A 12,868-nucleotide genomic window follows, 5' to 3' on the forward strand; every position below is an offset into this window, starting at 1 on the left:
GTTATGGGTAATTATTTTGATGGTTTTGATGTATAAAAATACCACTGTATTGCAAAACATTGTGGTTTCAAATCTCCTTTCGAGTTTTACAATTTATCCTGCTGTTGCTGCAATTACAGGTTATGATGTATAAACCAATATCATAATTCAGATTTAGACCTTTCAAATAATACAAGCCAAATCTTTTGAAGATCTACTTTAGCATGAAAAAATTACAAGCAATTCTATAAGACGTAAAGGGGATGCTGTTATCTGCTCTCCCGCAGTAAAGAACAGTGACATCACGAAACTTCAGGTGTACGCTCTTACGGCCGATAAGTCGATACTGCGCGCGCGTCCTCGCCCACCTGCCACAGAAACCGCCTCAAAAAGCTCACTCCCGCTGTCTCCTCCCCACTACAGGTGCGGCAAAGGAACAGGTGCGTCAAGAGTCACTGAGGGAACATTTTATATTCAGGCATCGCCATTGTGAGCTCATTTACTCGGAGAAGGCAACGGAATACTACATACACAGATACAAAAAGGACTTCATCAAGAAAGAAAAGTTTTTAAGAGTCTACCGAGCTTAAAAGGAGAGAGAAAGATTCGCCATTTGGACAGGTGGACGTCATCTTCTGTTGACTTGAATTCATCTCGAAGAAGGACAAAGAGAATTTGAAATGGCCAACTCGGGTCTTCAGATTTTGGGATTCGCCCTGGCTCTTCTGGGCACGATTGGGCTGATAGTTGGTACCATGTTGCCCCAGTGGAAGATGTCTGCTTTTGTTGGGTCAAATATCATCACAGCGGTGTCCATGTATGAAGGACTATGGATGTCATGTGCGTTCCAGAGCACAGGCCAAATACAGTGCAAAGTGTACGACTCAATTCTTCAGCTCAACAGTGAGTAAAGTAACTTTTAACTTCTTAATTTTCTGCCGCTATAATTCTTTCTAACAGTAGTTTTAAGTGATGTTGTAGATTAGGATATTAAGTTGAAAAGTTGTCATAAAAAGTGATTTGAGACCTCCCCTCCCCCCTTCTTCCTCGTCGCCACTTTTTAAAATACGGTCTGAAAGCGTGCGGTTAAAGATGACGTAAGTTGCACCTGCTAGGATACAAAATAACTCTTAGTATATCCCGTTTTATAGTTTGTAGCCAACTTGTTTGGACTGGATTTAGGTTCATGTGGCCTTGACAAACAGGTTTTTTTTTTTTTATCTCCGGTTACCTCCCCTTGTAAAAGTTGCTGTTGTAAATGGTTTCGTTTAACACGAAGAGGTCACGGTAACTGTGTGGAGAACTGCTTTAATCCATTGTCAAAACCAAATGTTGAAAATTCTTGCCTCATATTTTTATTTTTTTCTTTTCTTATTCTTTTCTTTTGTTTGTAAAGTGGCAACATGCTTAATTTTACACCTGGGCTATGGTTCTACTTAAACCATTGTCCTCCAGTCCGTTCCCCTCCTCCCATTGGTTGAAATCTCTTTATTGCAGGCCTAGCTTTCCTTGTAGTTAAAGGTTAAACACTGGCATAGGTCACTGTTTACCTATCATAACTTTTTTTTTCTCTCCCATTTGAAAGGCATCAACATACTGATTTAAGTTTATAATTGGTTTCACATTAGTTTGATCAAAATGAAGTGGTCTTCAAAGTCCAGAATTATTAAAAATGCTTCTTTTAAATGATAAGGTCTTAACTGTCCTCAAACTGCTTTTGTCAGGGCTTTACACATTTTTATGACTGCTGTTACCACAAATCTGTAACTACATGAGTCAATGGTTGGGTGAAGGGTGGCAGTTCTTGCAATGTACATACTTCCTGATCAACTGATGGATGCATGTCTCAAGGCATAAACTGTCTGAATGTCACTGAGGGAATTCTTCAGCTTTTTGTAAACTTGTCCCTCCCCGTTCACCAGCTCATCAAAGCCACTTGAATATCTCAAGCACAGTGCTTCCCTGGAATGAACATCAGCTTGGTTAGAAGTGCTAACAGGGCTGTGTTCAGAACATGTAGCTTCCTAACAGGCTAAAGAGAATCTTGTTCAAAGTCTACAAACAATACATGTTTTACAAACAGTGAATACCAGTGAGTTGACCAGCTAGTGTAAGCTAGGATGGTTTTAAATAAATACATAAAGTGTTCACCTGCTCCATTGTATTCTGAGTAGCTGGGAAAGGGAGTGTCTTCCTATTGAAACCTGAAACCTGGTTAGACCTGTTTCAACCTTGCATGCACAAACACCCACGCACCCCCTCCTTTCATCCCCCTTCGGAGTTTCTTCGGCCTTCCGGTTGGAGCCAGTTTCTGTGTTGTTGTTGTTGGGAGTGGCAACAGACAGAATTCGTTGGTACTCAGTGTTTGTTTTATAGCTTTTGGTTTTTCCCTCCAAATCTCAGCTTCTGTTTTATAAAATTGTACTGTATAAATCATTTTATATACCTGGATAAGTTATTTCATGTACTATATAACTTTATTTTTCTACATTTAAACATGTTTTTGCCACACAAATGTGATGTATTCACTAGCATAACCTAACATATCCTGTCTTCTGTCCAGGTGCCCTCCAAGCGACCCGCGCCCTTATGATTGTGAGTATTATTGTAACGTTTGCTGGTCTGGGTGTGGCCTGCATGGGAATGAAGTGCACCACCTGTGGCGGTGATGACAAAGTGCGCAAGGGCCGCATTGCAATGACTGGTGGCATCATTATCCTGATTGGAGGTAAGAAGTTTTTCAGTCGCATCTCTTCAACCACGTCGACCTCTCAGAAGTTTCACTGATGTTTTTTAAAATTCTCCCGCAGCCTTGTGTTCCATTGTTGCCTGCTCATGGTATGCTAATGACATCATCAGAGCCTTCTATGACCCCTTCACTCCTGTCAATACAAGGTTGGTGCTTGAAGTTTAAATGAATCCTTAACCTGTATTTGTATATTTGTCCTCTGCAGAGAAACTGTGACATTGCTTATTTTGTCTAATTTCTCTGAAGGTATGAGTTTGGAGCTGCCATCTTCATTGCCTGGGCTGGAGCATTTCTGGCTGTAGTAGGAGGTGCTATGCTGTCAGCATCCTGCTCCAAAACCAAGAAGGCTCCTCCACCCAATTATCCCATGTCCAGAAATCCTGTGTCTCGACCTGCGGCCAGCGACAAAAGTTACATTTGAGCAGGAATAGGATGCAGTTTGAAGGAACATTTTTAATATTCACATCAGTTCAACCCAGAAATTGAATCCTTTTGGAAAAGATATGCGACGAGTACCAGTTTTTAATATGTAATATTTTAACATTAAAGTTTTTAAATAGCGTTTTACTTCATATTGGTTTTGTCTGGAACAGTAGTCGGAGCTTTTTTTTTTTTTTGTATACTTTGCATGTAGTCTAACTGTATTGTTAAATTATGGCAAAACTCAAAATGATGTACAGCTCTATGTAGAAAGCTCCTCACCTGCGGTGTATGGTAGTGCGTTTAAGAGTATAATGTTGGAGCGTTATCTGAATGCACTGAGTGGAAACCAGATGGTAACTCTTGCACCATAAATGCACACTTCATTTAGAACCTGGAAGAAATTTCTACCAGTAACTGCATTTACTTTTTTTTTAATTACTGATGTACATAACTGGTTGCCAACATTCTTAATAACAGTCCTGAGATGTGACCACTTTTCCTGTTGACATGGTGAAGCTTGCGGTGTCTGAATGGGTTTGGCTTATTTGCTTTCCTTTTTTTTTTTTAAACAATTGTGATGTTTTGTCTTGTATACAAAATAAAGCAGAAAACTTAACTTTTGGTAGTCTGAGAACTTTTTTATATTAAATTTGACTTGAAGTACTCTACCAATTCAAACCTAAGTGTTTTAATGTTTAAATATGGATTAAATACACAATGAAGCTTGTACTGGAAATTGAACAGAACTCATTTAAAACACGTTGCCTCTGACACCATGCAACAATAAGAATGATCTGAAACATAAGTGGTATTGGCATTTGGAGTTGTTCCTACACAGATCTGTGAATGAACTGCAGATGATTTTCCTTCCCAGGTAGAATAATCGGAGCCATGTTCTCTTTCCCTTGGCTGGAAGCCATCTTCCTTCAGGTACCAGTGTGCATGTGTACACAGCATCATAATGGCTAATAAACTGAAAGTTGCCTGGTTTTTAATGCCATCTTGTGGTGTACATGAGAAACTAAGTGGGAAAATATGCAAGAGCTTTTGTTTTTTATTGAAATGAATAGTTTATAATATAAAAACACTATTGTATAGTCTGTGTTTTACTCTGGATACATGTAAAAGCTCTGCAGTAGACTCAGCAATGGAACACATTTGTTCTAATCACCTTAGCAGGTAAAGAAAATAAATGGATGTTTTAGTCCTTTATTTCAATTTTTTAAGGTTATAGTTCTTGTAATTTATTAAAACTTTCAATGTCTTGCTCAAGTTCTACTTCACATTTGTCTTCACTTTGCTTGCCAGACTCAGATCATTACTCTTCTCTCAGGTCTGATCATAAACCTAATAACCATTTTCTCACCCCAGTCCACCTTTTTTTAAACTAAAAAAAAAAAAGAAAAAAAATAGTTTTACTATCAGGTCGGCTCTGTAGTCTAAACTGTGGTAAAAACATTGCAAAAAAAGAAAATAAGCCGGATGTCTTTTAAGTCAAGACATATTTTTCTTCATCATTCAAAGAATGATGCAGAATAACTGATTTCTAAATTTTCTGTACTACATTTTTCTTTTCTTTTTTTCCTGGAAATGATTTGTTTTCCTGCATTACTTCTGACCACAACACATCTGTGGGTTCCTCTAATCTAATCAGCAGGGTAGGGCCTTTAGTCACAGCAAAGCTAAGCAGTGCTACTGAGTCACTGGATGTAAACCATAAATCTGTGCTGTCCAGTAGTTTATTACCCTGATTGTAAACAATATATTAATTAGAAGGCCATTTAAAGAATAAGGAGAGTAGGCTACAAGTGCAACTGAACATCTAACTCAAATTCAACAGACATGCTTTATTTAATAAAACATGGCTTGTGTGAGAAGTTCATTTTCTGCAACAGGACATCTGTTATAGTTTCTAGATTTGAATATGTATAACGCATATGGTAGTTACATCATGAAAAGTATGCGGCTTCAACATAGTTTTAGTCTCAGAATAAAGAACAGGCAGATTTTATCTGTACCAAAGCATGGCTTATTGTAAAATACAATAAATCCTGCCAACCAACATGTCTTAGTTCTTTCAAAAGGGGCAATACAGTTTGATTAGTAACTTATTTTTCCATAAAATATCCCACTGGAATAAATTTGATCAAGGGTCAACGGTGGCTGGTTTTACATGCCTCAGCTGACAGACTGGCTTGCAGCAGTCATGCAGAATAAATAGAAATTTGAAAAAAAGGCCAGAGATCAAAGCAGTTCTGCATTATAAAGTCAGCTCTGTGGCAATTAGGGATTATGACCATCTTTAGGCTGATCTTATAATGCTGAATGTTGCAACACAACATGGAGCCACTTGTGTACACATTTACAACTCTTCAAGGAACACAGGAGAGGAGGTAATGAAACTACAACTGGACAATTATTAGATGATGCAGTTACATCACATTTTCTATTTGATTATTTAAAATGGTCTCCTCCGCTCACATCGCAGGTAGGTGGGACAGAGGAATCGACTGGCGGAAGAAATGATGAGGAGCAGTCATCTTGTCCAGTTGAGGGGGTGGATGATTATTGGTCCAAAATTACCCTGACACTGGATATTAACCATCTCTATAGTCTTGTAAATGGTTAGTCTTCACTCAGCTAAAACTTATTCCAGCCAACTTAATTTTTGAGCCACATATATGTAGCAACACATGCAGCATGTGCACCAACCTGTAAACCAACGGAAGAAAACTCCACGCAACAGCTCAGAACAAAGTCCAATTTATTAGCAGCTGACGAAACTCACCTGAGACTGCCAATAATAAAGAATGTTTCTGCACACTTTAAGACATAAAAATCTTAACATGTACCAAGAAATGGGACCATTTTTTTTGTTCAGGAATATTTAATAGGAAATTGTTGCCAAAAAAGGATAAAATACTGCATTTAATCAGATATTGGATACATTGCAATTTCTCTTCAGACTAATCAAACAGATCCACAACTTTCAATTTTAATTTTCACTATTTAACCCCTCAGCATAATTTAAGTCATAAAAGTTAAGAGTTGTTTGACAGCATGGAATGGTCTTCTGCACCAACAGGCCTCATGCACCTACACATTTTAATCTAACATGAACTCAGAGGATTGATATTAGAGCTTCGACCACACATTGGAATTTAAGACAAATATAAAATGATTTCCTAACTCCCTCATACATGCAGTCCTTCTCAAAATACACAATCTTTGGCCTATTGGCTCTCAGTAGTCATGGTAACAAAGGCAAGCAGATCTTCAATAGAGCTGAAGCCCATAAACACCAAAAGGTTGAATATTTCTGGACGGTTAAACGAAGGACAAGAACTTTTTGCTTCTGAAACAAGTTTGGGATGATGCTAGGAATCTCTAAGTAGCATTAACATTCAGAAAACATCAGATCAAGTTGTGTTTTCACCAAAGTGCACAGCAAAAATTATGTCATAAAAGGTATAATCATGGGCAAACAGCGTAACCATGGCTAACTTTAACTGCTGACCACAAAAAAAAAAAGGGAGGACCAACTTGGTTTCATTAAGCAAATAAATTACTTGACTTTGTGTAGGCTCATTTAAACAATACTACACCAAATGTGTGCCATAATTCTAGCTAAAGGTAGTCCAACAAAATCTTTGTGTGGTCTCTTTCCTTTTTTGGCCAAACAGTGTAAAAAGGATTTTGCGGTTCAAGTTTTGTTGAGATGGAGTTAAAAGTTTTGCATGTGCTTTGTATTATGTCATGAATGCAAATCTGTTATTGAGAATTAGGTCAAGTCAAAAGTAAAAGTAGAAATTAAGCAAAAAAAAAATGTTAAAAAAAAAAAAAAAGTCTGATGCCAACAATTCAAAACAAAATGTACCTTATGCTCTACTAAGGTTTATTGAACAAACCAAATCATTACTTTACCCAGATGAGTGGGTAATCGAGGTGGAAAGATGTTTACCAACAGTGTACTACCACCATCTCTTCCAGGAGGGCAGTTGGGTTGAGAATGATTTAAAAGGAAAGTGAGAGGCACAGAGCTCAGCTTTTTGAGGGTTTGAGAGGCGCTATGGGTAGGAACAAGTTATAACACAGTTTAAAAGAATAGAGTCAGTTATTTTTCTTCCTTCAGTGTCTGCCTCCACATCCACAGCTCAGCAATAATCTACGGACAAACACAGGAATGATCAGCTGTTAGCATGGTGGCCTACAAACTGACAAAAATCTTCAATTGTGTCAGAAAATTAGGATATTTCGTTTAAGATTTTATTTTTTTAATAAGCATGCATACTTTATTAACTTTACATAAGTGTGCAGCTGCATCAATAAAGGGCCAGAAGGTAAACACTAGACTGAACTTCCCACACAAGAATTTTAAATCAACGAATGTCAATTTGTTCATCTAGTGATGACAGCTAAGGTGACTGGTTTTCTGATAAGTGCAGGCACTGTGTATGTGTATTATACCTTGGGGTCTGACACCTTATGACCATGCTTCACAAAGTTCTCAAATTTGGGCTGGGCTTTAGGTAATGTTATCCCCTATAAGAGCAAATAAAAAGATTGTTAGTCAATCACATCATACCTTTTCAGAAGCAAGAAGACTTGGGACTCACCTTCTTCACCGCTTCCATCATCTTGGCTTTAATCTCAGGAAGTGTTAAAGGTCCTTTGGGTGCTGGGCTTTTAGGTGACTTCTCACCCTTCCCTTTAGGGGTCTTTTCCTACAATAAAATAAATAACATGTACATCAGAGCAGAGAAACAACCCTCCCAAACTCATCAATGCTAACTGGTAATTGCTGGATATGATGAAGTCCAGGTGGGATAAAAAAAAAAAACAAATGTCACCTGTTTCTTGGCTGGGGTGCTGGGTGCAGAGCTCTTGCCATTCTGAGCCGGGGCTTTCTGTTTGGCTGGTGTTGGTTTGGTCTGTTGGGACCCAGAGAAAGTTGATAGCAACCAAGCACAAATTAACTCCATTTAAAATAAAAATTCTGTATAGTGTCTATACACTTGCTTTAACAGGTGATTCTTCTGCCTCGCTTTCTTCATCTTCATCATCCTCTTCCTCATCATCCTCCCTGGAAAGGAAGAACAGTTTAATATTACAGCAAACAGAGGAATTTGTTGAATGGCAAAATGTTTACAAGGATGGAAAAAACAATGCCAACACATCTATAAAAGGACTCCAGCTCACTGACCTAAAGTAGTGAAGACATTCATCTACCACAATATCTACATGGAACTTCACCCACATGGGATTTTCTAAAAGTAATTAGAGACCCAACAACAGACTGACAGCTGCTTAAGGTGCATTCACACCTGGATAAGTGTAAATGAGGACTCAACTCAGCTGGGGGCTGCAACATCCTTCTGGCCCAAATTTGCCTTCACACTGCACTTAACCGGACCCTTTAAATCAGTGTTTCTCAATCCAGGTCCTCTGGACCCACGGGCTTGCATTGCTTAGATGTATTGCTAGTTCAACACACCTGATTCAGATTAATGAACTTCTTCATCAAATTCTTTTCAAATCATTCATTTAATTCAGGAGTGTTACAGTAGGGTTACCTCTAAACATGCAGGGCAGTGGGTTCTGAGGACCAGGACTGAGAAACACTGATTTAAATAATAAATTTCCCTCCTCCCAGAGATGCTGCCACACCAAGAATTACCGACAACTTCTGTTTTAAGCACTTAACAGTAAACATGGCTTTGATCATTTTTCTATCAGAAGTTTTGGTTGTTTACCCATAATGCACTTTGCATTGTAGTCCACTTCTTGCAATTGGTTTACTTCAGGCTAACCGAGAGTTCGTTTGTGCATACACACCTCCCCAACTTAACTGGAATTTCATAGCAAACAAACTAGAATTTACATCAGCGGGGCCGGTGTAAATGTGCCCTTAAAATTTAATTTCCAATTAAATAATTTTTCCCTTTACATGCTTTCTGTACTACATGCTCAATTCCACCCCAATTCATGCATGCAAAAAACGTTTTAGGTTTTTACTTTCCCAGGGAAGTAAAGATGGTAACACTTGTGTTATGTTGAGAACTTTCATGTTCATCGCAGTCATTTCTGAGCCACATTACAGCTTAAAATGGATCTATTTTTCTTTGTAGCCTTTATTAATGCCAACACACTGTCTGGGATCTCAACTTTAATAATATTTAGAGTGACTCCACTCAGTAAAAATGTCTATTCACATCCTCAGGACATTTCAGATTAGAAGTAGGATGGTTTTCTATCTTTTATGGAAAAAGCAAGTGACTTCACAGCTGAGTGTGACTGCCACGTGATGCTTAAATGATTGTCGCACAAGAAAGACAACAGGAATTACAACTGAAGGAGCGTATTTGTAAAACTGGACGCCGCCGGTGTGACACCTGATCTGGTGCAGTCTAACTTGAAAACCAATTGTGCAATACTTTGTGCTTTGTAAAGTGACAGAACCATCAAACTATTGACTCAAGCTACTGTATATAGTGTCATTTGTTTTGAGTGCATCCAAATTGGAAAAGGCTGTAATACTGTCACTGTGAAGGCTGACACACTTACTCATCATCCTCCTCGTCATCATCCTCATCCTCCTCAACTTCCGTTTTCATTTTTTTCTGTAAAACAGATCAGAAGTCACTTTCTTTTAACTAAGACAAATTTCCATGTTAAAATCAAGATAAATCTTTCTAGATGAAATATACCTGAGATTTTGGGGCAGGGGATGGAGCAGGTCTTTTCTTTGAGCTTGTAATTTTTTCCTCCTCTTCCTCCTCCTCCTCTTCTTCTTCTTCGTCATCTTCATCAAAAGACTGGTCGGCTTCCATCACTTGAAGAAAAGTTGAGGAACATTAGGTTTTTCTACTTGACGTGTTGTACTTTGGTACCTTTGTTTCTTACACTCCTGACTTCCGTATTACAAAGAAAGTGTTGCATTCTTCAAACAAATACTCACTGACAAGGTGTTGTCCACTGATGTGGATCGGACCTGAACCTGTTTTCAAACGAAAAACTGCTGGAGGTGTGATCGTGAATCCACCAAGACACACCTGAAGAAGAAAAAAAAGAAAGAAAAAAAACCCCAATGTTAACCAACGGTCTGGTTGTTAAAGAGGGCAGTGTGTTAATATAGGTATAAATGATCACTCAACCAGAAAGCTAATGTAGTTGACTACAACAGAGTAGCATGACCGTCTGTACAAACGCAAAGAAAAGATGTGCACGTACACTTGGCAGAGTAGAAGGCTTGAGGGAAACTAGTGCTGCCTTGATTTTCTGACCCTCTGCATCCTGTCCCTCCACCTCCACCATGTGAAGTTCATCTTTTGTACTGGGGTCCACACAGGCCTGAAGAGGAAAGAGAACATCTCATTATGAGTCTTCATTTTAAGGTTATTTTGCATCTGCCTAAATGAACTATACCGGGTTTCCACTGTTAGTTCAGGACATTGTAGAAACTGTCACTTTAATAAATGTGTACTCTGTGGTGTGAAAATAAACACTGTGACAATATCATTAATGATTTCAGCCAAATCCCAAAAGTTAACTACTTACTGTCAAGTCACAAAAACAGCTGTTTAAACAATGTAAGCATCTATAGGAACGTGTTCGTTTACATGTTTGAGAGAGGAAAAAAAAAAAAGTACATTCTAGATCAAAGTCTAAACATGGATTTTGATCAAATTAACATTGTGGGGGAAATTTCTAAATAAAAGAAAAGTAACAATTCTGTTTACCCAAGTCACATTTAGCAAACAATCAAGGTCCAAGGATGTTATTTTAAGTCTAAATGGGTAAATAATCCAAACAGTCACACAAAACATGTTAATATATCCAAAATGACATTAAGGCCATTCTCCTTTCAAAAGTTACATTTCATGGTACTCACCATCCTCAAGTCTAGCTGATGCTCCAACTCATCATCCTCGGGATTGAAAACCACCTCCTTCCCAGCTTCCAACACACAACCTAGAGAGAGAGAGAGAGAGAAAGATTTCCGTTAAGAACCACAAAACCAACTCAAGGATGAGTCATTTTGGGGTAATGGATGACAAGCAAAGTTGGGTTCTTAGTGCTATATCTGAACTTTGCATAAGAGGAAGCCAATGAAATTAATTTTATGAATGATTAAAAGGCATCACATCCTAGAGTATAGTAGTATAAAAAAAAAATAAATAAATCTTAAAAAAAAATCCCGTTCATCAAATTAAACGTTTAGTGAAGATGAATGCCATTTTGATTAACTGTCCTGTAATTAACATTATTTCTATAAAGATGGGGACGATATCATTTAATTTACATGTAGGCCTGTTCATACTTCTCAAGTCCTAACAATCGATTTTAATCCATAGTAAAAAGGTACAAAAGTCGGGGCAAAAAACTTTTCAGAAGCAGTGACGAATACTTAAGTGAAGTTAATGAAAATTTGTAAAAACAGTCACAACTGACGCCTACAAGTTGAGCCATGGGGGATGTTAGCTGTCCGCGTGCGTTTGAAACCACGTTGACTTCATTTTTTAACGGCCAGAAGAAAACTTTTACCTCAAACTCTAATTTCGACGTTTGAGTTCAACGGAATAAAGTGTAGATCGAACTACGCAATGCCTCCAGCCTGTTCTGGAGTGGTAATACTAAAATATTAACACTGTTAGTAAATCAAGGGCGCCGCCATGTTAATATTCAAGCACGTGTATGAGAAACTAATGTCACACCAAGTGATTCACCAGAATTCAGTCAGTCGTTCTTTTGTTACTTAATCAATAGCTAAAAATGTAACCTATGACATGTTATATGCTTTAATACACAGTTAAATACATCACCTTCCATTGCAGAGGGCCACGTGCAGCTAAACACTAAAGGTAAGCGTTCTCCTGTGCTGATATTAGCATCAAACGATATAAAACGAAGTGATTAATGACACAAATATAAAGACTTTATCTCACCATAAAGAAAGGTTTGTGGTGCCATTGGTTCTTCGTTTAAACCGTTCATCTTCCACGTAAAGAAAACCAGCTGCTTACAAGTGGTGGAACAATTACCAAGTGTGAGCGGTAGGCACTGACTAACGTGCTACTTGGCCACGGCTCTTCTTCGCTGTTGAATAAAAATCGAAAACAGCAACACCGCCACCTACAGGTCATAAACGTGTAGCACTTTCCGCTTTTTTCCTCTGGTGGTTGACCTTTTACTGTCCTTTACTGCCTCCTTTATTATCTTTATGCCACTCAGCCTAAACATGCAGGCTTTTTCCATTTTGCACGGTCTCAGTGTTTATCTATTGCTTACTTCCTTACTACCAAACTATTCAATATTTAATCCCCAAATTATTATTATTAATAGTAGACCTGTTATTAATAGTAGTATTAATTATGAAATGTAAACATTTTTTTCACTAGTTTCAGTGTCAGAGAACATCAAATTTTGTATATCACTTTTGACTTGGGGCTTTTTGCGACAAAGTTATGATCATGTCTTCGTTCATATGTATACATCATTATTATACATCATTATGTTTCATACATACACATACTATTTCGCTCTCTAATTAATAAGTTATGTTTCATAACTGCATTTCATACATCAATTATCACTTTCTCCACTCTGTTACATCAGATTGTATCATAGAGATCATCCATGAATCCAAAAACTTACACATAATCCCACAGATTTTTAAATTGTCACTGCTCAATATGTCAGAAACAGTAGTTGAATTGT

The 12,868-nt window shown here is 37.9% G+C and overlaps 2 protein-coding genes across 3 annotated transcripts; one reads left to right on the forward strand and one right to left on the reverse strand.

Annotated features, from left to right (window-relative positions):
- Nucleotides 1–389: 389 nt before the first annotated feature.
- On the forward strand, nt 390–3,767 carry LOC121654070 (claudin-7-B-like). The gene is made up of 4 exons (XM_042007934.1): nt 390–882; nt 2,543–2,707; nt 2,790–2,874; nt 2,975–3,767. Exons 1-4 carry the CDS (start codon nt 660–662, stop codon nt 3,147–3,149), a joined length of 648 nt encoding a protein of 215 aa, XP_041863868.1. The 5' UTR covers nt 390–659; the 3' UTR covers nt 3,150–3,767.
- Nucleotides 3,768–6,739: 2,972 nt separating this feature from the next.
- npm1a (nucleophosmin 1a) lies at nt 6,740–12,254 on the reverse strand. 2 transcript variants are annotated; one of them, XM_042007930.1, is made up of 12 exons: nt 12,097–12,254; nt 11,043–11,122; nt 10,382–10,501; nt 10,110–10,203; nt 9,859–9,983; nt 9,716–9,771; nt 8,347–8,349; nt 8,171–8,234; nt 8,002–8,082; nt 7,768–7,875; nt 7,619–7,693; nt 6,740–7,316 (listed from the first exon to the last, which is right to left on the reverse strand). In XM_042007930.1, exons 1-12 carry the CDS (start codon nt 12,143–12,145, stop codon nt 7,266–7,268), a joined length of 906 nt encoding a protein of 301 aa, XP_041863864.1. In that variant the 5' UTR covers nt 12,146–12,254; the 3' UTR covers nt 6,740–7,265. The 2 variants fall into 2 exon arrangements, with proteins under 2 accessions (XP_041863864.1, XP_041863865.1); XM_042007931.1 differs by lacking the exon at nt 8,347–8,349.
- Nucleotides 12,255–12,868: the final 614 nt, after the last annotated feature.

Source organism: Melanotaenia boesemani, chromosome 15, assembly GCF_017639745.1.
Source record: "Melanotaenia boesemani isolate fMelBoe1 chromosome 15, fMelBoe1.pri, whole genome shotgun sequence".
NCBI lineage: Eukaryota > Metazoa > Chordata > Actinopteri > Atheriniformes > Melanotaeniidae > Melanotaenia > Melanotaenia boesemani.